The sequence below is a fragment of the Aegilops tauschii genome, chromosome 1 (genome assembly GCF_002575655.3).
Source record: "Aegilops tauschii subsp. strangulata cultivar AL8/78 chromosome 1, Aet v6.0, whole genome shotgun sequence".
NCBI classification, from domain to species: domain Eukaryota; kingdom Viridiplantae; phylum Streptophyta; class Magnoliopsida; order Poales; family Poaceae; genus Aegilops; species Aegilops tauschii.
The window spans coordinates 356872864-356897996 of record NC_053035.3 but is presented as its reverse complement, the minus strand read 5'-3'; the positions used below and the strand labels follow the sequence as shown (position 1 = coordinate 356897996).

The window sequence follows — 25133 nt, the reverse complement described above, 5'->3', positions numbered from 1 at the left end:
GCAGAAGCAGTTCTGAAGATGATCAGTTTACCAATACAAGTCCATATGCTTCCGGACAGCCACAGCAGGGAGTGGGCTGAGCACTGGGGGTTTGCTCCGGCCGTCAGCCCTCTGCACTAAAGAAATATTCAGAAGACAGCTCCGCGAATGAAACGAGCCGGAACAATGGCCGGCGATGGCTCCGACGGAGTCAACATTGGTTTTACTTCTTCTCCATCAGGGGCTCGGAGCCCAACCCCATTCCAAATTTCCAGGAATCGCCAAGCAGTAAACAATGGGCGCCGTCGCTAGCCTCCTGCTAGCCGGCCTACTCTCCGCGCTCGCGTACGTGCTCCGCGCCCTCGTGTGGGTCCCGCACCGCCTGGAGCGCCGCCTGCGCCGGCAGGGCATCCGGGGGCCTCCGCGCAGCCTGATCACCGGAAACGTGGCCGACTACGGCGCCCTCCTCGCCGCGGCCCAGTCCAAGCCGCTCGCCTCCTTCCACCACGCCATCGTCGGCCGCGCCACGCCGCACTACCGCGAGTGGGCGGCGCGGTACGGCCGGCCGTTCGTGTTCTGGTCAGGGCCCCGGCCGCGGCTGGTGTTCTCCAGCCCGGAAGTCGCCAAGGCCGCGCTGAACGACTCCACGGGGACCTTCGATGAGGCCGGCAACGGCGGCAGCAGAAACCCGCTCGCTCGGCAGCTCATCGGCGAGGGGCTGGTGGGGCTCACCGGAAGAAGTGGGCGCACCACCGCCGTGTGATCTCGCCCGCCTTCAACATGGAGAGGGTCAAGGTGAGGAGGCGTTTCCTGAATTCGAATTGAAACATAAAATTGGCGATTTTGCTTGTAAATCATACTACGTACTAAATGGTACTAGCAACCTACGCATCTCCCTTCCCCGTCCGTCCGGACCATGAAACCCATCTAACACATGTCTATATCGGTTATATCGGTCTGCGGCGCGGTCTGGACGCGTTTTCTTGCCCAATCCTTTTCTCGCGCAATCCGGAGAAAAACGTGGGACTTCGCGGGAGTCCGAACCGATCCCATGTCCGTTTCTGACCGCCCAGATCCACCCAAACTCCTCCTCCCTCCCGCGCGCGTTCTTGCCCGATGCCAGTTGCCCGCATTTATGCCGCTGTAGAGCGCGCCGCTCCATATTGAAGGCGGCTCAGGGCGACGCGACCTCTCAATGCCTCCATCATCGAAGCGGCGCACCGGCCGAGGGCGCCGCCAGCGACCCGTCTCCGATGTCTGCGTCTGTACAATGCCGGAGACGCGTGACTGGAGGGGACAGGACAAATTTCTACCACGCCCATTCAATGCCCTGTCCGTCCGTATGCCACCATTAAGCAGGCCCACTGGCCGAGAAACCCAATCCGCGCCGCGCACTAACGCACCCGGACGCCTCGCCTCACCGGAATCCGCTATTTAATGGCGGCCACACCCGGCTAACTCCACACCACAACACAAGCCGCTCCCGATCCTCCTCCCTTGCACTGCATCCGCCATGACGGCAGGCGGCGAAGCTCTGTGGGAGAGCCTTTACACAGAGATGAAGCACGCCGTGGCCGCTCTTGCCGCCGCCTGGCAGAGCCACCGTGCCAGGCGGATCGAGGCCGGCTTGCCGGCCAGCTCGCCCGAGGTCTGCGACGACGAGGACGAGACCACGCTGGAGACAGGCTTCGACGACACCGCCCCGGCTCCCGCGCCTGTTGTGCACACCAACTTCACCATGGAGCAGGCGCAGGCGCAGTACAACGCCGCCATGGCGGAGGTGTAACCTGTGCCGGCGCCTTTGTCGGCGTTCCAGCGGGCCCAGGAGGAACAGAGGCACAACCTGTTCCTCTTGGAGCAGCAACGACTAGCAGAGGGCCAGATCTACGGTGAGCGCGCGGGCGAGGAGGCCATGGCGGCCATGGCCACGGCGAACCCCAACTTCATCGCGGAGCAGCGTGCCATCTACGATGTCGTCCGCGCTCAAGCCACCGCTCGCCAGGAAGAGGCCGCCGCCAAGTCGCAGCTCCAGGAGACCGTGGAGGAGAACAACGCCGGCTGCGCATCCTACACGCCGCCGATGAACTATCAAGCAGCTCGGTGGGACAGCGCCAGCGCCACCATTTTCATCGTGGACCTCACGTCCACCGGCGACGGACAGGTCGCAGACTCCTCCAAGGATGAGTAGGCCATGGAGGCAGCAGGGCCTGGTGTCCCATGTGGGCCGATCTGTCTCCCGTGTTCTACTCTTCCTCGGCGGAGACCGCACCTTCACTTCACGGGTCTTATCGCCGGTTGAAAGATCAAGGACGCCTAGAGGGGGGGTGAATAGGCGCTTTAAAATAATTATGGTTGAGGCTTGAACAAATGCGGAATAAACCTAGCGGTTAATTTGTCAAGCACAAAACCTACAACAACTAGGCTCACCTATGTGCACCAACAACTTATGCTAAGCAAGAAAAACTACTTAGGTGATAGCAAGATATATGACAAGAAACAATATGGCTATCACAAAGTAAAGTGCATAAGTAAAGGGCTCGGGTAAGAGATAACCGAGGCACGCGGAGACGACGATGTATCCCGAAGTTCACACCCTTGCGGATGCTAATCTCCGTTTGGAGCGGTGTGGAGGCACAATGCTCCCCAAGAAGCCACTAGGGCCACCGTAATCTCCTCACGCCCTCGCACAATGCAAGATGCCGTGATTCCACTAAGGGACCCTTGAGGACGGTCACCGAACCCGAACAAATGGCAACCCTTGGGGGCGGTCACCGAACCCGTACACTTTGGCAACCCTTGGGGGCGGTCACCGGAACCCGTCAAATTGCTCGGGGCGATCTCCACAACCTAATTGGAGACCCCGACGCTTGCCCGGAGCTTTACACCACAATGATTGAGCTCCGAACACCACCAACCGTCTAGGGCGCCCAAGCACCCAAGAGGAACAAGCTCAAGGGTACCAAGCACCCAAGAGTAATAAGCTTCTCAACTTGTAACTTCCACGTATCACCGTGGAGAACTCAAACCGATGCACCAAATGCAATGGCAAGGGCACACGGAGTGCCCAAGTCCTTCTCTCTCAAATCCCACCGAAGCAACTAATGCTAGGGAGGAAATTGAGAGGAAGAACAAGAAGGAGAACACCAAGAACTTCAAGATCTAGATCCAAGGGGTTCCCCTCACATAGAGGAGAAAGTGATTGGTGAAAATGTGGATCTAGATCTCCTCTCTCTTTTCCCTCAAAAACTAGCAAGAATCCATGGAGGGATTGAGAGTTAGCAAGCTCGAAGAAGGTCAACAATGGGGGAAGAACACGAGCTCAAGAGATAAGGTTCATTGGGGAAGAAGACCCCCTTTTATAGGAGGGGGAAAATCCAACCGTTACCCCCCAAAACAGCCCCGCAGAGGGCGGTACTACCGCATAAGGCAGCGGTACTAGCGCCGAGAACAGTGGTACTACCGCTCCCCCGAGCGGTACTACCGTGGAGTTAGGAGGGCAGGAGAGATACGGACTCGAGCGGTACTGCCATGGTGGTAGGGCGGTACTACCGCTCATGAGCGGCACTGCCGCTCTATTGTCGCTGCGAAGTACCGCACAATCCGACACGAAAAATGACCCCTCGAGTCGACGCGGTAGGGGCCTGGTACCGCAGCGGTACTACTGCTGAGGACCCACCGGCGGTACAACCGCTGCGGAGCGGTACTGCCGCCTATGACTCCTAAGTGGTACTACCGCTGGGTACCGCGGTACTACCGCTGGGTACCGCGGTACTACCGCCGGCGCCATCCTAAAGCCACTACCACAAAAACAAGTATACTCCACGGGAAACCAAAACTGCCATAACTTCTGCAAATGAGCTCCGAATTGAGCAAACTCAAGCTTGTTGGAAACAGGACGACGAGTAGCATCAAAACAGCGAGAAGAACCGGGGAGGTATGCGAACAAATAGAGGAGTGAAACCTCCAACCGAGAAGAACCGGCATAACCTCCAACATCGAAAACATCATAGAAGATGCGAGTGAACTCCGTTTTCGATGAACTCGAGCTTGTCATCAAGATGACCATAAGCTCCAAAACTCACAAAGAGAAGAACCAAACAAGAACCAATAAAGATGATGCAAGGATGCAATGGTTTGAGCTCTCTATGAACGATACGATCAAGCTACTCATCGAGAGCCCCCCTTGATAGTACGACAATCGATCCTATAACCCGGTCTCCCAACTACCATCATGAGACCGGTAAAATAGAAAACCTATCAAGAGCAAACCTTTGCCTTGCACATGGTCCACTTGAGCTAGATGATGACGATCTTGACTCCCTCAAGTTGGACCACCTTTCTTGGTTGCGTTGGCTCGATGAAGACTAGTTGATTGCTCCCCCATACTCCACTATGAGTGAGCCACTCTTCCGCACATCTTCACAAGTCCATTGTCACCACAATGGACGGCAAGCTTCAAGCATTTGATCTCTTCATGATGCTTCACTTGAACTTACACACCGCAACATCTTCACAAGTCCATTGTCCCCACAATGGATGACAAGCTTCAAGCATTTGATCTCTTCATGATGCTTCACTTGAACTTGCACACCGCAACCTAACCCCACAAAGAACTCTCACGAAGATCATGGGTTAGTACCCAAAGCGTAATTGACAATGCTTACCACACCATGGGATCGCTTGATCCCTCTCGGTACATCTTCTACGCTTTGTGAGTTGGTCAAGTTGATTCACTCTTGACTTAGTCTTGATCAACCATGAATCTTTTCAACTCTCTTCATTTGGATGATGTCTTGAAGATATACATGAATGATCACACAATCTTCTTCTCCAAGACATGCTTGCAATAAGTTCAACTCTCACATATCTTTGGATAATTCCTTAATAACACCTTGGTCACCACATAAACTCCTTGAAACCAACACATGGACTTCAAGAAATGCCTATGGACAAATCCTTCAAATATAACTCAAGGCAACCATTAGTCCATAGAGATTGTCATCAATTACCAAAACCAAACATGGGGGCACCGCATGTTCTTTCACCCGGTGATCATGGAGACGACGGATGGAGAAAGACACGGGCTTGGACGCCGGGCGCCGCCGCCGTAGGATAGGTTTAGGGGCGGGTCTTTTTTTGTTCTAAATGTAATGAAAATCCGCCGTCTTTTCTATGAAATCCGTCACGTTTATATGAAATCCAGCCGTGTTTGCAAGAATTTCATCCGGTTTGTTGAAAAAGAGTTTGAAATGTATGCGGCTACTGTTGGATGGCGTCCTCCAGCATCTAGGCTACGGTTGGATGGAGGAAATTTGCGGGTTGCCATTGGAGATGCCCTAACAGAAAACTATAAAGAGTAAACAAGAAACAAGATCCTCAGATGTAGATGTCTTGCTAAAATATTGGTTGCGTTGGAACCTTTATACTGAATGCTATTCTACAATTGGGAAGTCTTCTCATAGGGCCAATGAAAAGATCCAAATCTTTGCCCAGAGCCCTTTAGCATTCTGCGGTAATTTTTCAAATCCATTTTCAATGAAATCAGGATATCATTAAACCCTTCACAGAACTGTTGCTTTTTTCACTGGTTTGATTTTGGTGTTATTAGTGAAGAGGCCGCATGCACACTTATTTCAAGCAATTCTTTTCTGAAAGTGACATTCTTTCAGCTAACTTTGATTTGACTTCCATCAATGTGTCAATTAATATTTGGAATGTAATTTATCAGAATTGCTTAACGTATATGTAATGGTTGTATATTGATTGATAACATTGTAACTTAAATGCAACCATTTGCATTAGTAATTATTTCATGCACAAATTGTTGCTGGCAGAAGCTACTGGAGTATTCATGATCTCTGGTGTCCTCGCTGGTCCTTCATTTATTTTTAGATAATCTATATTGATTTTTTCTAGTAACATGTTATTGATCTGATCAACAGTTGTGTTCTAGATAATGTCGTTAGCAAAATATTGCTTACCACTAAACTCATTCTGGATTCTTTGTAGGGCTGGATACCAGAAATGTCAGCAATCGCCTCATCCATGCTGGATAAATGGGAAGTCCAAGAAGGAACCCACACTGAGTTTGAGATTGACGCAAGTAAAGAATTCCAAACTTTTTTTGAAACGAGGCAAAAGATTTGCCATTCCCATTAATTAAGAAGAAGAGAATCGCCCGGTTAATTGATGGAAAACCGGGCTAAAACCGATACAACACAACCCAGACGACATGGGCACCACCGGCCAACCTGGCCACCGACATGGAACAGAATCCACGACGACACATGCCAATGGATGGCCACACGCGCAAGCAACCGACAGCTCCGACTTTGACGACGAGCAACAGAAGGGAAATATGCAGGACTTGCGCCGACTGTGCTGTAACGCCCCGGATCCGATGCGCCAGGTGTCTTCTGTTTATTCGTCGTCATTGCCATGTCATTTGTTTGTGTGTTGCATTTTGCCATGTCATCATCTGCATTACATCCTCATGTTTTCAAAACTTGCATCCGTACCTTTTCCGTGTTGTCCGTTTCGCGATCCGACACTCCCACACGCGCCCGTCGCCCCTCTCAGACCTTGTTTCATGAGCGGGAGAAAAAAAACGTTCTCGGAATGGGCCGAGATTTGCCGAGTGGCCTTGGTATATCATCGGTAGACCGCCCGTCAAATTTCGTTCCATTTGGAGGTCGTTTGATGCCCCAACGGTTAACCGCGTAGCCCGAAACCCCTCTCTCTTTGCAGCCTAGCCTCCCTTCACCACAGCCCACCTAGCCCATCTAAACCCCCTCCATTCTCTCGGTCGTTCGATCACGATCGTGTGGGCGAAAACCGCACCTCATTTGGACTCTCCTAGCTCCCTCTACCTATATAAACACCTCCTCCCCTGAATTTTCGGATCAAATCCTATCCTAACCCTAGCTCCACCTCCCTCCGCACCGCCGGACATGTCCGCCGACGGCCGGACACGTCCAGCCGCCGCCCCCAGCGAATCGCGCGCCGCCACATCGCCCCTGCACCTCCCCCGCCGCCGCGGCCCGCCGCAGCCCAGATCCGTGAAGGTGGATGAGATCCACCAGCCCCGGCAACCAAACAACCTCCCGCGCCCCCGGATCCCTTCGTCCCGCTCCGCCCCGTCCCTCTTTTCGCAAGGGTAAAATTCTGCAGTCCCCGTAATTTTGCATTCTGGTGCTATCTTTGACCTGCTGTAATTTCTTTCATACCGCTCCATTTTGCATGCATAATATATCAAAATGTTAATCATGAGGTGCTTTTCACTTTGTTCCATTATGCCATGCCTGTTTGAGTCCATATTGATGCCCTAATCATCGTTGCAAGAGTGCTATATGATGTTAACCTGCTGAAACTGTTATAACTTGGTGATTTGTCGTTTTCATTGCATTTTGTGTGTGCATCCTATGAGCATGATCTCTACATGAGTTTTGAACTAAATCATGCCATCTTTACAGAGGTGCTTGTATTGTATTTTTGTGATCTATGTGGTGACTAGCAAAAGCATGCAAAGTAGCCTCCATGATGTTCCTGATTTCTGTGGCTTAGTCTTTTCAGTCTGAGTCTGTTATATTTTGTTGCCATGTAAACCTGCTGTCACCATGAGTTCTATGCATAATCTGGAGATGTTCACTAAGGATGTTTTGTTATAAATGTTATGATGAATCCATCCATGCCTTGTTTTGCATTTATATCCTGCCGTAGCTTGCTGTAATCTTGCTCCAAACTTGCTAAATAATGTTGCTGTCAGCCTGTTAACATGAAGTTCAGTTTTGACATGTGTTTTGCTAGTGATCCATGCACCCTATGAACTTGATCTTGCCATTATTAGCTTCATAATTATGCCATCTTGCTGTTGGTTGAATTCACATGCCATGAAATGCTCTGTGGTGAGTGGTTCAAGCTCACCAACATGTCTACTTATCGTTGTTTCTGCCATGAGCTGTTATTTTCACCAAGTCTAAATCGGTCATGTCACTTGCTATGTTTACATGGGTGCCATCTTATCTTGTGTGCCTTTTTAGCTCATGTTCAGTAAGGGACTTTTGTTCCATGCCTTGAGTAGAATCATGCCATGCTTTCATTTGCCATGATGTATTCCTGTAGCATGTTGTTTTCTTGCTCTAAACATTGCAACCTGATGTTATTTCTGTCTTGTCCAGTAATTTCTGCTAATTCTGTGAAACTGTTATTATTTGCAATTTTGCCATGTCCTTTTGAGCATGTTCTATTGATTTCTGGAGATAGCTCAGTGTTCATGTTTTGTAACAATTTACCTGTACTTCACGTCCATGCCTTTTGTTATTATGTTGGGGTGTTGTAGCTTGTTGTTTTGATGCTTGCAAAATGCCTAGTTGCTGTTTTGGACAGATTGTTGCTATATCTTGTTTGGAGTGTATGTGTTGCACCGTTGCTCCGTTTTGAGCATGCTCTATATGAAACTTCCTTAGTTTTGCATGTAGTATCATATTATCATGTTGCATCCATATTTTGAGAGGTTTGCACGATGTTTGAATGCATTTTGCATCAATGCCATGTTTAACTTGTTTTGCTCATATCTTCTAGGCCGTAGCTCCGAACTAAATGATCTTTATATGTAACTTGACTAGAATTTCGTGTAGATCATCATGGTGCATCTTAAATTGCTGTTTAACAACTTGAACATAAGGTTTATTCAGATCTGGACCAATTTCGAAATTTGCATATGAGGACTTACCGGAATTGTCATATGTTGTTTCCGGCCTCATTTAAACTTGCTTTGATGTGTTGTTCTTGTATGCATCATCTTCTACCATGAGTAGCTTCATGTAGCCTTGTCATGCATCATACTTGGTTGAGCATCATGCCTTGTTCATGTGTTGAGTGTTTATCGTGTTGTTTGCTTCTTTCCGGTTGTGCTCCTTCTCGTTAGTTCCTGTTTCGTTGCGATCGTGAGGATTCATTCGTTTTTCGTGGCTTCATCTTTTTCATGGACACGTTCTTCTTCCTAGCGGGATTTCAGGCAAGATGACCGTTATCCTGGATCTCACTACTATCATTGCTATGCTAGTTGCTTCGTTCTATCGCTATGCTGCGCTACCTATCACTTGCTCTTCAAGCCTCCCAAATTGCCATGAACCTCTAACCTTGTCCCCCTTCCTAGCAAACCGTTGTTTGGCTATGTTACCGCTTTGCTCAGCCCCTCTTATAGCGCTGCTAGTTGCAGGTGAAGATGAAGATTGCTCCATGTTGGATTATGTTTATGTTGGGATATCACAATATCTCTTATTTAATTAATGCATCTATATATTTGGTAAAGGGTGGAAGGCTCGGCCTTATGCCTGGTGTTTTGTTCCACTCTTGCCGCCCTAGTTTCCGTCATACCGGTGTTATGTTCCTTGATTTTGCGTTCCTAACGCGGTTGGGTGTTATGGGAACCCCTTGACAGTTCGCTTTGAATAAAACTCCTCCAGCAAGGCCCAACCTTGGTTTTACATTTGCCTCACCTAGCCTTTTTTCCTTGGGAGTCGCGCTCCCGAGGGTCATCTTTATTTTACCCCCCGGGCCAGTGCTCCTCGGAGTGTTGGTCCAAAACTAGAGCACCGTGCGGGACCATCCCTTGGCAACTTGGGTTACGTCGGTACCTGTACACTTAGCTTATCCGGTGTGTCCTGAGAACGAGATACGTGCGACTCCTATCGGGATTGTCGACACATCAGGCGGCTTTGCTGGTCTTGTTTTACCATTGTCGAAATGTCTTGTAAACCGGGATTCCGAGACTGATCGGGTCTTCCCGGGAGAAGGAATATCCTTCGTTGACCGTGAGAGCTTATAATGGGCTAAGTTGGGACACCCCTGCAGGGTATTATCTTTTGAAAGTCGTGCCCGCGATTATGTGGCAGATGGGAATTTGTTAATGTCCGGTTGAAGAGAACTTGACACTTGACTTAAATAAAACGCATCAACCGCGTGTGTAACCGTGATGGTCTCTTTTCGGCGGAGTCCGGGAAGTGAACACGGTTTCTGGGTTATGTTTGACGTAAGTAGGAGTTCAGGATCACTTCTTGATCATTGCTAGCTTCATGACCGTTCCGTTGCTCCTCTTCTCGCTCTTATTTGCGTAGGTTAGCCACCATACTTGCTTAGTCGCTGCTGCAACCTCACCACTTAACCCCTTCCTTACCCATTAAGCTTTGCTAGTCTTGATACCCATGGTAATGGGATTGCTGAGTCCTCGTGGCTCACAGATTACTACAACACCAGTTGTAGGTACAGGTTTTGCGATGGTCATGACGCGAGAGCGATGTTACTTGTTTTGGAGTTCTTCTTCTGCTTCTTCTTCGATCAGGGGATAGGCTCCAGGTCGGCAGCCTGGGCTAGCAGGGTGGATGTCGTTTGAGTTTCTGTTTGTGTTTCATACATAGTCGGATGTTGATCTTATGTATGATGTATTGATGTATTCTTGGGGCATTTGTGCCTTTTGTATGTTTCCCCCTCTATTATGTAATGTTGATGTAATGATATCCACCTTGCAAAAGCGTTTCAATATGCGGGTCTATCCTTGGTGGGACCTTCGAGTTCCTCTCGAATAGGGTCGCATATTGGGCATGACAAGTTGGTATCAGAGCCTCGACTGACCATAGGATCCCCCTTGATTGATCGTGTAGTTTGGTCGTTGTTGAGTCTAGAAGAAAAATTTTCGGAGTCTAGTTATATCGGAGAGTAGGAATTCTTTTTACTCCTCAGCCCTTCGTCGCTCTGGTGAGGAATCTTGACGTAGTTGTTCTGAATTACTCCTCTTCCCCTTCAAACTTTCCTTAGGATCACGCGGTTAGTTTTTTCGTTCGTTGTCCCCTCTTTTCATCCGGTGCATTTTCTCGTCAAGTCGATTCGACCTCTTTGTTTTTGCAAGTTCAATCCTCAGTTCTCTCTCAGCGAAGTTGTTTCTCTGCCCTCAGTTGTCTTCTTTTCCCACCCACCCACCCCTTTTCTGCTCGGAGCCGGAGTCCGTAATCGAGTATCCATCCTACTCGTGCGAAGCCTTTGCATTCTTTCAACCGGTGTTTTCTCCTCAAGTTATTCGTCGGTTCTACCTTCCAAGTTGCCTTTATTCCCCGCCCTCCCACCCTCTTATTCCCGGAGCCTGAGTCTCTTTCGAGCATCAATTTCATTCGTGTGGAGTATCTTCAGTCTTTCCTCAGTTGTCCTCAACCGGTGAATTCTCGCCTAGTTAATCATTGTTCGTCTCATTTCCTTTTCCGGTGGATCCAATTCAAGTTTTCGGTGTTGAGCGTATTCTTTTCCTTGACCAAAGTGTTTTCCCCTTGCTCGTTCCTCCATTTCGCCATTCTATTATCCCGGAGTGTTGAAGACATCTCAGAAGATTCGTGTTTGCATCCATCTAATTCGAGGTTGTCACCTCATACAAATCTTTCAATCGTTCCGATGCATCATTTCTCATTAGACAATCCTTTCCTACGGTGTTTCTTTTCAGTGGGCCCTAACCCACAGGTCTTTCCCAGGATCTTACCTGACTCTTCTAATTTTCCCGGAGTTATTCTCAAATTCTTTTCGAAGTTTGACGTAAGTATGAATTTCATCAATCAGATGCTTCTCCAAGATCGCTTTCAAATTCTTTCATGATCGGGTCAACCTTTTCCTCTTTTCATCCTCCCGGAGTATCTCAACAATTTTGGTGTTCTTTCTTGTCGTCTTTCTCAACATTTGAAGACCGAAGAAGAGTTTTTCTTAAATCTTGTCCGTTCTCCCGGAAATTCGCGGTGCTGGCTTGATGGTTATCCTATCAAATTGTTAAAAGTCGTGCAATTATTTTCACCCATCCAGAGTATTTCAGGAGTTGTTTTCCGTCTCAATTATCCGGAGGCTTCCGTTTTAGAAGATTCCTTCGTTCCAAGTTTTCAGCTTCGTTCGTTCCCTTATTTGTACCGGTGTTTCGTTCAAGCATTTTTAATCAGTTCGCGATCTCTTCGTTCTCTTGCATCTTGACTCACTCAAGTATCTTCGTGCTTTTCTAATTCTTTCCGGTAATTCTTTCTCTTTTCGTCATTCGTTTCAATTCCTACGGTGGCTCGTTCAAGATTCTTTCTCTTGTTATCATATCATTCATTCGTTCTTTCCAGCCCTACCGATGGTTCACGAAGACTTTCTCAAGTTTTGCGCTATATCCCCCCTTAATCTTTCCAACGAGAATAAGTAGTATGCAAATCCATTGTTTCTCATCAATTTAATTGGTGGAGGATAAGCATAACGTAATCCTTATTCTTCTTTCTTCAGGGGTTTTATCTCTTCTTTTCGGAGATTGTTCATCTTATCACATTCTCGGTTCAAAGTGTTTTCATCTTTTCTTTTCCGGAGTTCCAAGCTTCTCGCCGATTTCGTCGCGAACCTCCATCCAAATCATCGCAAGGATTTAATCTTATCCCTTTCATCCTTCAATTTTATCTCGTCATTCTTTTGTTACCGGAGTTCATCACGGTGGCTCGTCATGATTTAATTCATTCTTCAAGTGTTCATCATCGTTGCCAAACAGAAACTAGCGCCCCGCCTCAGCAAACCATGCGGCGAAGATGCCGCCATCGACGACGAAGATGCCATCATCCACCAGTCTCTTAGTTGTAGCCGGCTCCGAGACGATGCCCCCAAGGAGGAGAAAGACGCTAAGACGCCTCCATCGCCCGATCCAGCGGATCTAAGGTTTCCCTCCGGAGCCAAAGCCATGGGTAGAAGGAGGAGCACCTCCACGACAACGCTTCCAAGAAAGATCGCGGCATCCGCGGGCGCCGCCGTTGTCAGCTCCGGTGAAGACCGGAGCAAGGATTTCTCCCGGAAATGTGCCGACCACCTGCCACCACCGACCGCCGCCCACTAACCACCACCTCTGCCGAGACCGACCTCACTCTGGCCACGGGATCCCACGATCCACCGTGGCCAGACACGCACCACTCCCTGGCCGAAGCCGCCACCACCGAAACCCGGGGCCGCCGCCCCGGCACACCATCAGCCACCATCTTGGACTAGCACCATCCACGAGTCCCCACAGCCGGAAACTCAGTCAGGGAGACAAGCTGCAGCGACGACGCCCTCAACAGGGTCACGACGCCCATGGACGCCGCCATCGTCACCCAACAACAGTCAGGCATGGTTTTCACCAGCAGCCGCACCCCACGACCGAAGACCGGTTGGACCAACCGGCATACCACGGCCACAGCTTCGCCCGCGTGAACACTGCAGTCGTCGTCACCCACCACCGTCCCGGGGCCGCCGCCCCGAGATCCAGCCTCCACAGCAACAGCCGCCTGACCAGGGCAGGGCGTCGCGCCGGCCGCACCTCCAGCCAGAGCACCACCGGGCCACGCCCGCGCCGCGCTTCGCTGGACCAGATCCGCCCCGGCTTCCTCCGCCGCATCACGCAGCCACGGCAGGTTCCGCCATGCCCCCGTCGAGCGGCGCCTGACAGACCACCACGTCCAGCCATGGCGAGCCACCACCCTCCCGCAGCATCCCCGCCTGGAGCAGCGGAGCAGCGCCGCCCCTGCTCTCGAAAATGGCGACCGAGGGGTCCCGCCGTCGCCGCGCCACCAGGGCTTTGCCCGGCGACGCCTCCGGCGGCGGCGAGAGGAGAGGAAGGTGCAGCGGGGCCTGCTCGAGCGAGCAGGGGCGCCTCGGTGCGGCCCGGCGCGGCCGCACGGGAGCGGGACAGGGAGAGGGGGAGGGCCCGACTCGAACTCCTCCGCGGGGGAGAGCCGGTGAAGACGGCGCCGGGCTTCGGGATGGATGGAGAGAGGACGCTTGGAGGGTCCCGGATCTGTGCTTGGCTGGGCTCGAGGTGGCCGGAGGAGGGAGATCAGCCGTCGGCAGCGGCGGTCCCTGCGCGAGCGTGAGCGAGAGAGGAGCGCGAGCGCGAGAGAATTCCAAACTTTGAGTTCTGATGTCATTTCCTCCGTGGCATTTTCAATTGCAAGAAGAACAGATAAAACTTGCCCTCCTTGCAATGAGAACCTTCTACTTCCTGGCTTCAGGTGTGATTAACTCATGGACTCGAGTTGGGTCACGATTTTCTCTATCAATAAACAATTAGTTTCCCCTAATTGTTCCTTCACTTTACAATTATAAAAAAAGTTTGCTTCAGCCATTCATGCTCTTCAATCAAACTTTGCAGTTGAGGGAAAAATAATATGACCTATTTATTTCTTAGGTTTGTACCGACAAAGAAGAACCGAAGAAGGCATAGCCTAAACCAGGAAATCCGAAGTTCTCTGCGCAAATTGATTGAGACCAATGGAAGGAAGTGTGAGGACTCCAAAATTTTGCTTGGCTTGATGCTATCAGCCAGCAAAACAGACAACGGGTTTAAAATGGGAATTGAAGAGATCATTGATGAGTGCAAGACATTTTACTTTGCCGGTAAAGAAACAACCGCAAACTTGTTAACATGGGCAACACTACTACTCGCATTGCATAAAGAATGGCAAGCCAAAGCACGCTGTGAAGTCCATCAAGTATGTGGCAGGAACAAGCACCCAAACGCAGAAAACCTGAGCAATCTCAAAATTGTGAGGCCCATTTACTCGAATGAATGCTACAGCCTTTTTTTATTCTTGATGATATCTCATTGGAACATTGTGAATAACACTTTGGCAATGTTGGCATGATATCAGGTAAATATGGTGCTGAAGGAGACCCTTAGGCTCTATCCTCCAGCTTTATCTCTCAGCGGGACATCTACTAAGGATGTCAAGCTGGACAAACTTGACATCCCTGCAGGCATGCAGCTCAATTTGCCCCTTGTTGACATTCATCATGATGTCGACATATGGGGCGCTAGTTGCGGAGGAGTTTGATCCGTCGAGGTTTGCAGATGGCAAGAGCTATCACCTCGGCGCCTACTTCCCCTTTGGGATTGGCCCTGCCATCTGTGTTGGCCAGAATCTCGCGATAGTCGAGGCAAAGCTGGTGATTGCAATGGTCCTCCAGCGGTTTGTGCTTGATGTCTCGCCATCCTATGTTCATGCGCTGATGATGGTGATGACCCTCCAACCCCAGTACGGTGCTCAAGTTCTTGTCCGCAAGATCTGAGCCTTCCATGGCGCTGTATATGGACAACATGGTATATATGTTCTATCTCTGTATCTCCTGTATCCGTGTAGATTGCGAGCAACTTGGAAGAGGGGGCTCTCAACTTGTCTGAATTTCGCCTTGAAAGCGTGTGTTTCATATTCCTCTGCATTGTTGTATCATGTAATTACCCACCGAAATAAGTTCGTGTTGTTCTCCGATTGAAAGTTTATGTACAAGTTGTTACACCTAATCAACTGGTCCAGTTGTCGACAAGAAGTTTGAGCTATCCCAATTTTTGAGCATCACAAGAGCAAATCTGAAGTTGATAAGATTCAGTTAACCACATCTAAACCACATCAAATCTTCCCGCCATTTCATCATTTCTCCTTCCTCTAGTTTAGCCCCCCCTCTCCTACGACGGGTTTCCGCACGGCGGGAGCTAAGCCGCAGCGTCGCTCCCCGCCTCCCTCGGTCCTTGACAAAAACACCGGACGGGGGAGGCCCCGGGAACGCGCGCCGTCGGAGAGGCAGAACCGGAGATTAACCGAGAAGAATCAATGGAAGAGACCCACACGTACATCTTGACACACCCTTTCTTCGTTCGCTGAGTCCGTGGCCTGCCTGTTTGATTTCTCGCGCGCGGTCAATTCGCCGGCCGCTCGAGGCCCAGCAGCCGCCGGAGCTCCCGCGTGGCCGAGTCGTCCACGGTGGCCTGGGCTGCCGTCTTGGTGTTGCTGAAGCGCGGCAGCGGCAGCGCCCGCGGCGACGGCGACATGACGCCGAACGCTGGCCCGGCGTACGCGGCGTCCACGGTGGCGGGTGACACTGACACCTTGACTCGCACCTCTTGCGGCAGGGGCGACGCTGCCTGGGCGCGGCGAGCGGTGCCGCGGTGCGTCCTCGAGGCCGGGCGCGGCGAGCGCCTGGAGCCGGCGTGGGCGTGGGCGTGGTGGCGGACGCGGGACAGGCAGTCGTGCGGGCGGAGCACCTCCGTTCCCATGGCAGGCGAGAGACAGCCGGCCGACGAGCTTTGTCTCTCTCGCCCGCGCTGCGCGCGCGCGTACGTGCTAAGTGCTACGCTATGAACGGCGGGGGGAGGGCGAGGAGGAGGGGGGCTTGGGCGAAGCGCGCGTGGCAGCTTCCACCCGCTCTCTCCGGCGTCCCGCTAGCTTATTGGGTTGCTCCTGCCCCTTCCCTCCTCTGGCTCGCTTTAAAGGCAGGCGGCGGTGGCGATTGCCTGGTCGGAGAGTGGGATTAACGGACGAAGGCGCGGAGGAAGAGGCCGGAGTTGCGGGGCCGCCGGAGCACCGCTCGTTTCGCCCCTCGTTGAAAATGGCGAGGAGCAGCGCGCAGAGCGGGCCGCGAGGAACGTTGCCCATATGACTTGAACTTCACAATGGGAGCTATGTTTTTTTTACAAAGGGCGCATTTTATGGTGTGTCTGTAGAGTGCATGCAGGGTGCATGAGCTCAAAAGTTCCCTTCTCGACCCATTTTTGGGTGTTTGGTAGAGCACGGGGCCTCTTTTTTTTTAGCGGGGGCCTCCTTAGCATGCACGAGCTCAGCCCAAATACCCTTTTACCATGTACGAAGAGAGAACACCCCAGCAGCTGTTCGCTGGTTAGCATGCATGAGCGAATAGAGCGACAACATACACCGCTACCAAACAGCAGCAGATTTTCAAATAACTTTTAATAAATGTTCAGAATACAAAAAAATGTTAAAGTTTGTTCAATTTTTCAAAAAAAAAACAACAACAGATTTTCAATTTTTTTTAAATTCCAATTTTTATTTCAAATTTTGATGTTTAAATCTAAACAAAATCAGAAATTTCTAAATTGTTTAAATTTTTTAAAAATGTTCTGATTTTGAAAAAAATGTTTTTTATTATTTTGCAGATTTTCAAATTTTGTTCAAATTTTTAGAAAGATCAAGCTTTCAATTTTTTTTGAAATTTTCAAAAACTTCAGAATTTCGAAAAATGTTTAATTTTTTAAAAAATATATTCATTTTTCAAAAAATTGTTCACAATTTTTAAATTTTTGGTTCACTTATCTGAAAAATACCGGTTGCTACAGTACCGACGGGCATATCTAAACAGATGCAAGCTGCCAACTATACCTGGCCATGGGCCGGGCCGGGCCGGGCTTGGACCGGGCCTAAAAAAGCCCACGACAGAAAATTGAGGCCCAGGCCCTCCCAAACCCTACCATCAGGCCTACTTTTCAAGCCCAAGCCCGACCCATCTGGTAAAAAGCCCTAAAAAGCCCTTAGGGCTTAGGGCCGTGGGCCGGGCCTCTTCCTTAAAATGCCAATATGCCAAGCCCAAGCCCATCCAAGCCCTGCTGTTGGGCTCAAAACTCAAGCCCAAGCCCGACCCACAGGCAAGCCCATCGGGCCTAGGCCCTGGATTTTAGGGCCGGGCCTGGGTGGGCCGACAGGGCCGGGCCGGAGATGGCCAGGACTACTGCCAACACAGAGTCTCAGCTTAGCATGTCTCAGCACATACACCGCTACCAAACAGCAGCAAATGCATGTACTCAGCATGTATCAGAGGAGACAACCATGCTAGGATGGAAATGCTACCAAACACACCCTTATATACGAGTAGTGAACCAACACAAATGGGCGAGGATGCCCAACAACATATGACAACGAACAATACCGTCCGGGCAGACGTTGCATGCAAGCGCCACCCCGACACATGACGGGTCCAGCAAACGACGTGCTGCTGACCCGGCCTCTTGTCATCGCAAAACACGCACTCATGGACATCAAAGCCGGGTGGCCTGACGCTCTACCCACAACCGTAGAGCCCTCTACAAGCACTCGGCTGGCGTCACAACGAGTCGGGCCCTCGCCCACAACCGGGCGACGCGAGCCAACTAACCCGGCACGGGCCAGCAACGCTGACAAGCAGTCCCGGCCACCAAACCACACGCGGGTGTTGCGCGATTGAAAACACCATGCGACGGTGGCCCCATATGGTGGGGTCACCTACTACAGGTAGGGTCAAGGACCTGACATCTAAGACCCATCTAGGGTCCCACACCATCGTTGCTAGGTCCCTAGACCATAGGCGCATTCGGATGCGTATGACAAGAAGTCCACTCGGACGCACCGATGACACTCGGGCGTCTTCCCTCCAGTCGGCCCAACCACCACCACTCGGACAAGGAAGGCAAAGGGGCGGCGTGGGAACTGCAACGGTCGAGTAGTCTTAAGTCAGGGTTTAACCATAGTCATGGCTACCGTTACCTGTAACTGCCATAGTTATGACTATTAAACTAGTAACTGTCGTAGTTATACCTATTAAACGACCCTTGTAACGTGGGAGTAAAAGGGCTGCGGCACACTCTATATAAGCTACCCTCTTCCTCCTAAGCAGGGGTTAAGCACTCCTTGTAATCATTCACCCCAAGAGAAAACAAGCCTCAACGCACGAGACGTAGGGCCGTTACCTCATTCGAGAGGGATCTAAACTCGCAAAAACTGAGTGGCACACCTGCGTCGCAGTTAGGCTGTGCTCCTCTTTCGCACCCCTAGTACTCACTGTCAGGATCGAAACCCTGATACCGTCCAAGCCCGCGGTCAACTCGCCATGCACCTCTGAGGTAGGCCGCCTGAGCAGACCGAACAGCGGGGAGAGCCCCAGGAGCCAGCCGGGCGGTCCTCGTCGGGTGAGGACACCGACAGGCGGGTCCAACCGGGCCGTCGTGCATGAGCTTCCGCAAGGAGGTGCGACGGAATGCCACCGCATTACGGTGGCTCCGTGCGCGTATACCCGTCATGGACCATTGGGGTGGGTCGCCTGGATCCGCGCCGTCCAGATAGACCGGACGGTGCGAAGAGCCTTTGAGAGCGGGTGGGGGGTTGCTCTTCGCCATCAAAGGCTCTAGCATCTTTTAGGCCTTGTACAATGAGAGATGCTTAGAGGGATGCTTAGAAAAATAAACCGAGATTTTCTGAAGCACCGGTGCCTATTTCTACAGAAAAGATGCTTAGTTAAGCGTCTACCTAGTACAAATAAGTACCGGTGCTTAAGAAAAGTCTGGTTTATTTCTCTAACCACCTCCCATTATACAAGGCCTAATGCACATGCACTTCTTCTGCATGGCTTGGAAAAACCGACCATATTAGGACAACAGCTTCTCGGTTGTTTCGGTGTAGAAATTGATTGGTTGGAGCCGAAGGAAACAACTTGGTTCGCCTGTTCCTTTGTAACACTTGGAATCGGCTGGCTCTAGCTACTGTATTGACCTAATGTTTGTTGCACCTTAGGTATGCACTACACTCACAACTTCGGCTTATTTTAGTCGTTTCTATTCGAGGGTTGAAGATTATTACTACTACACACCACATGCCCTGGCGACGAAGCAGCCTATGTTACCCCCCTGCTAAGCTAACCGTACACCGTACAGCGCACCTCCTCAAGTCAATAACCATACTCAACGGTGACCCCGTTGCTTAATACCGCCTACTCTAGGAGGAGGAAGGCAGTTGCTCTCGATCTCGCGAGCCTTGCCGGTTGCCACGCTCACAAAATCCTCAACAACTTGCCATATTTCAAGCCCCCCTCTCTCCTTCTATACTCTTGCTTCTTTCCCGCTGGTTCCTGGGGCGCGCGCGATGGGCTTCTCCGTGGCCGACGCGGTCATACCGGCGTGCGCCGTGGTCGGCATTGCCTTCGCGCTCTGGCAGTGGTTCCTCGTCGCCAAGGTGAAGGTGTCCGCCTACGCGCCGGCCGGTAACGGCGTACACGGGCGGCCAGTGTTCCGGACGGAGGACGAAGGTGGTGAGGATACCCGTATCGGCGGCGGTGGCGGCGGCGAGAGCGACGACGAGGAGGATGGAGGCGACGGCCCGGCGGCCGTGGCCAGATGCGCGGAGATCCAGAACGCCATTTCCGTCGGTGAGTTCCATTCGTACTTATCTTGAGTTTCTTCTGCGGGCTCCTTCAATAGCGGGGTTTCAAATTCACTTCATGCTTTTCAATTCAAATCCAATTCATGGTCTTCAATAGCGTATTGTTTGTTTAGCCCTTGTTTTTGGATCGCTACTGCAGCGGGATTAATTTTGTTTATCCAATTTTGTACTGTATGAAGTAGTAACATTTGACCTTTCACAAACACATATATGAAGACCAACATGTTTAATAATACTACAGTACTTATATAAAGGATATTTCACTCGTGTAAACTAATTAGTCACCTCGTAAAAAAATCATCTTCAAATTTGGCACGGTGGTGCAGAATGCCACAGTTCAGATAATTTTTCTTTGCCGTCAGCTTCGATGTATTTACGTTTTCAAGAAATTCCTGATCTGGACTTTGTAAACTGGTCATGTTCAACTCTAATCGAATGCAATCAACTGCACAATCCCCTCATCCAGAGTTCTTTACAAACGTGCTGGATGTGGAACTTGCTCCGAAATAGACGAAACACTTTATCCTGATGTTAAGCAAAGATGCACTGTCAAAACCATTGACCAACGGTAGATGATCAGCTCAAACACCTTGCTGCTGACATAATTTATACGCCACAAGTCAACTCTGAGGAAATCCAGGCCATTGGAAAATTAAATATGCTTGGTTTGTGACTTGCTCCTCCTTCACGAAAAGATGCTCTGTCAAAGATTTGACCAAGTAGTGGTGGCACCTAACCTGGCACGTGTTCGACGGGCCGCCGGAGACGCCATATTGTTACAACTTTTCTGTACCCCATCCTGTCTACTTAACCTATTTCTTTGATTAACTTCATCGACTTTGTAATAGCCTCCTTGAGCTGTTCTTACTGCTGATTGAGCATATAGTTACTGGAGCACGTTTTAGAGCCGGGTAGGAGCGTTATCTTTTCCATTTGGACGAAAGAGATAAAACATATACTTGAACCGGACTTGGGTACGCCGCGGCGCCTGGAGGCGAGGCGGAGGCTTGACCGGTGCGGGTGCATGGTCCCAGGCGCCGGAGTTGGTGGGCAGGGTGCAGAGTGGTAATCTTACATCTACGCTACGGGCTAGGGACGAGAGTTTTAACATAAGGGCATCTACAACAGGGCGCCCTAAATCCATTTTAAATGTCTGGGCGGACGACCCGGTCACAAAAATTCGACTCGAACAGACATCTCAAACGGGTCTCGAACGCTCTGACCGCTCATATCTAGTCTAAATATGGGGCGAATATGGAGGTGTCCGGACGCGCGCGTGCGTGTATGTCACGTCGGACCCGGCCCATGCTAGCCCACCCGATCTCACATATATTTCTCCCCGTCCACTCGCAGGACAAACCCTAGCCACTTCACTCCATCCCCCTCCGCCACCTAAGCTCTCGTTCGGCGGGCAGCGAATTTGACCCCGACCAGTCCGGATACATCGACTAGGGTGACATCCCGTGCGGGTTGGAGGAGGCATTGGCCGTCCGCATTACACTCCGCCGCTCCCGGGAGGACAACGCCTGGCCGACGACAGGATCTGTTCGGCGCGACTCCATAGCGTCGGTGCATCGGGCGCTCGAATCCTCCAAGGCTGGGTCATTGCGGCCCCGGGAGCTTTCAAATCACCCCTTCCCCATCACTGCTCCGACGGAGTATGAGTCCCACCGGGAACGGTGTGTCTGCCATGTGAAGGAGAGGATAAGGGCGGAGGAGGCCCGCCTCGCTGCCGACATGGAGGCGGCGCGGGCGGCCGAAAAGGAGGAAGCCATCCGCGCCCGCATTGTAAAGAAGCGGCAGCGGGGGAACACCCGTGCCCTCACCCGAGAGCATAATCGGGCGGTCTGTGCCATGGCCGGACTGCTACCCAAGGAGGAAAAGGAGGACATCCACGGGTCGGACAACTCCGGCTCGATCCCTACTGCGTCTTTGACCGGTACTTCTGCTAGAAGGACGGGAAGGGCGTGGGCAAGGGCAGCCGTGGATGATCTTCTTCACCATAACCAAACATGTCAAAGTTTGTTAGTCCGATTGTATGTAGTGATGTAGCAGCCGGACGATGTGTGTATGCATCGTCTACGTAGTTGCATGAGTTTGTATGGATTTGAGGTATGCTAATTGAGGCGTCTGGTTATGAGGGGTCAAATTTGCCAAGTCCGGATGTAGATGCTCTAAACTTCCTAATTAATTCTGTCCTCCCACCTCTCTCTAAATTTCACCTGGATGGGCACCTTCTTCCCCCCATCTTTAATCCTATTTCTCCACATTAGTTAGTCTGCTGAAAAATTACTCAATTTGATCATTAGTACTGCAACCAAGTGTTTCTGTTAATACCTAAATTGTTGACTTAAGTGTTGAAAATCAAAGAACATGTATTACTTTTCCAGGTCCTGCATCGTGTGTTATACATCACACTCACTGAAACTAGTATATCTGTTTTCAAACGAGTATAACCAGCAAAGTTTCCATTTGAAATTCGTCATTGGTCCGTCTATACTCTTGACAACAATTCGAGTAGTGACGTGTCAAATATTGCAGGAGCAAACTCGTTCCTTTTCACCCAATACAAGTACCTCGCGGCCTTCACGGTGATCTTCGCCGTGGTCATCTTCCTCTTCCTGGGGTCCGTGCACCGCTTCAGCACCGCCAGCCAGCCGTGCCAGTACACCAAGGGCAAGACGTGCAAGCCGGCGCTGGCCAACGCGGTGTTCACCACAATGGCCTTCCTCCTGGGCGCCGTCACCTCCGTCGTGTCGGGCTTCCTCGGCATGCGGATTGCCACGTTCGCCAACGCGAGAACCACACTGGAGGCGCGCCGTGGCATCGGCGCGGCCTTCGCCACGGCGTTCCGGTCCGGCGCCGTCATGGGGTTCCTCCTGTCGTCCCTGGGCCTCCTGGTGCTCTACGTCGCCATCAAGCTCTTTGGGCTCTACTACCACGACGACTGGGAGGGCCTGTACGAGTCCATCACCGGCTATGGGCTCGGCGGCTCGTCCATGGCGCTGTTCGGGAGGGTCGGCGGCGGCATCTACACCAAGGCGGCGGACGTTGGCGCCGACCTCGTCGGGAAGGTGGAGCGGAACATACCCGAGGACGACCCGAGGAACCCCGCGGTGATCGCGGACAATGTGGGCGACAACGTCGGCGACATCGCCGGCATGGGCTCCGACCTGTTCGGGTCCTACGCCGAGTCCACCTGCGCGGCGCTGTTCGTGGCATCGATCTCGTCGTTCGGCGCCGACCACGACTTTGCGGCCGTGTGCTACCCCCTGCTGATAAGCTCGGCTGGGCTTGTGGTCTGCCTGGTCACCACGCTCTTCGCCACCGATTTCTTCAAGGTCAAGACCGTCCGCGGGGTCGCGCCAGCGCTGAAGCTTCAGCTCATCATCTCCACCGCGCTGATGACCGTCGCGGCCCTCGTCGTCACCTTCGCCGCGCTCCCGGCCAAGTTCACCATGTTCGATTTCGGGGAACAGAAACAGGTCAAGAACTGGTAAGCCCTCGCCGCCGAGTCTCCCTGTGCATGCATTTTGCCACTGATGGATCAAGTTAAGGTAACTAATGGCCGGCGTTGGCAATGGCAGGCACGTGTTCTTCTGCGTCGCCATTGGGTTATGGGCGGGTCTGGCCATCGGTTTCACCACAGAGTACTTCACCAGTAATGCTTACAGGTAATTAATTTACTATTCGTTTGTTAATCCATTTCGTTTGTCGACGTGAGATAGTTTTGTGCTCATTGGGAAACTTTCGGGTTCGGAGTGATTAAACCTTGTGGGTTGCGCAGCCCTGTTCGGGACGTGGCCGACTCTTGCAGGACCGGCGCGGCGACCAACGTCATCTTCGGGCTGGCGCTCGGCTACAAATCCGTCATCGTGCCCTTGTTAGCCATCGCCTTGTCAATCTACGTCAGCTTCACCCTGGCATCGATCTACGGCATCGCCATCGCCGCGCTCGGGATGCTCAGCACGGTGGCCACCGGGCTGGCCATCGACGCCTACGGCCCGATCAGCGACAACGCCGGAGGCATCGCGGAGATGGCCGGCATGAGCCGCAGGATCCGGCAGCGGACGGACGCCCTCGACGCCGCGGGCAACACCACCGCGGCCATCGGCAAGGGGTTCGCCATCGGCTCGGCGGCGCTGGTGTCGCTGGCGCTGTTCGGCGCGTTCGTGAGCCGCGCGGGCGTCACGGTGATCAACGTGCTGAGCCCCAAAGTGTTCGCGGGGATGCTCGCCGGCGGGATGCTCCCGTACTGGTTCTCGGCGATGACGATGAAGAGCGTGGGCAGCGCGGCGCTGAAGATGGTGGAGGAGGTGCGGCGGCAGTTCAGCACCATCCCGGGGCTGATGGAGGGGCGCGCCACGCCGGACTACGCCAGCTGCGTGAGGATCTCGACGGACGCGTCGCTGAGGGAGATGATGCCGCCGGGGGCGCTGGTGCTGCTGGCGCCCCTCGTCGTCGGCACTTTCTTCGGCGTCCACACGCTCGCCGGCCTGCTCGCCGGCGCGCTCGTCTCGGGCGTGCAGGTGGCCATATCTGCTTCCAACAGCGGGGGAGCCTGGGACAACGCCAAGAAGTACATCGAGGCGGGTGCGTCGGAGCACGCCAAGTCCCTGGGTCCCAAGGGCTCGGAGGCGCACATGGCCGCCGTGATCGGTGACACCATCGGCGACCCGCTCAAGGATACGTCCGGGCCGTCGCTCAACATCCTCATCAAGCTCATGGCCGTTGAGTCGCTGGTCTTCGCGCCATTCTTCGCGGCTCATGGAGGCCTCATAGTCAACTGATCACACATTGCAGCAGGGATATATACATGAATGTCTGGTCTGAGAATATCATGATAGGATTGATATGGAATATTAGAGGCTTAGGTCAACCCCGAAAAATGTTGTGACATTATTGCTTAGTGAATTGTTTCTACTAAATGAATTGTCTCATGTGGTTAGCTTGGTTGGCCTAGAGAGGATATTTGTTTATTTCGCCCGATGACAGATGAAACCCACAAGCAAAGAGAGGACGTGGCGATGATCATGCTTCACTAGATGCCGCGTAGGTTATTGGACCAGTCAACGAAGTGTCATGCAGATAGCATACAGAGCTCTACGGTGAGTCAATGACAAATCACCGCTACATGTATTCAATAACTATAATGAG

At 51.7% G+C, this 25133-nt stretch overlaps 3 protein-coding genes across 3 annotated transcripts; 2 read left to right on the top strand and 1 right to left on the bottom strand.

The window, feature by feature from the left end:
* The first annotated feature begins 42 nt into the window (after nucleotides 1-42).
* On the top strand, nucleotides 43-6073 carry LOC141022137 (cytochrome P450 734A6-like). Its single transcript, XM_073498169.1, has 2 exons — nucleotides 43-774; nucleotides 5989-6073. The coding sequence occupies exon 1, from the start codon at nucleotides 275-277 to the stop codon at nucleotides 740-742; it is 468 nt and encodes a 155-aa protein (XP_073354270.1). The 5' UTR covers nucleotides 43-274; the 3' UTR covers nucleotides 743-774; nucleotides 5989-6073.
* Nucleotides 6074-15586: 9513 nt separating this feature from the next.
* LOC109774077 (uncharacterized) lies at nucleotides 15587-16051 on the bottom strand. Its single transcript, XM_020332796.3, has one exon. It carries the CDS (start codon nucleotides 16049-16051, stop codon nucleotides 15695-15697), a length of 357 nt encoding a protein of 118 aa, XP_020188385.1. The 3' UTR covers nucleotides 15587-15694.
* Nucleotides 16052-19471: 3420 nt separating this feature from the next.
* On the top strand, nucleotides 19472-24904 carry LOC109774055 (pyrophosphate-energized vacuolar membrane proton pump). Its single transcript, XM_020332773.4, has 4 exons — nucleotides 19472-19962; nucleotides 22518-23472; nucleotides 23564-23650; nucleotides 23764-24904. The coding sequence occupies exons 1-4, from the start codon at nucleotides 19680-19682 to the stop codon at nucleotides 24764-24766; spliced, it is 2328 nt and encodes a 775-aa protein (XP_020188362.1). The 5' UTR covers nucleotides 19472-19679; the 3' UTR covers nucleotides 24767-24904.
* The last annotated feature ends 229 nt before the right edge of the window (nucleotides 24905-25133 follow it).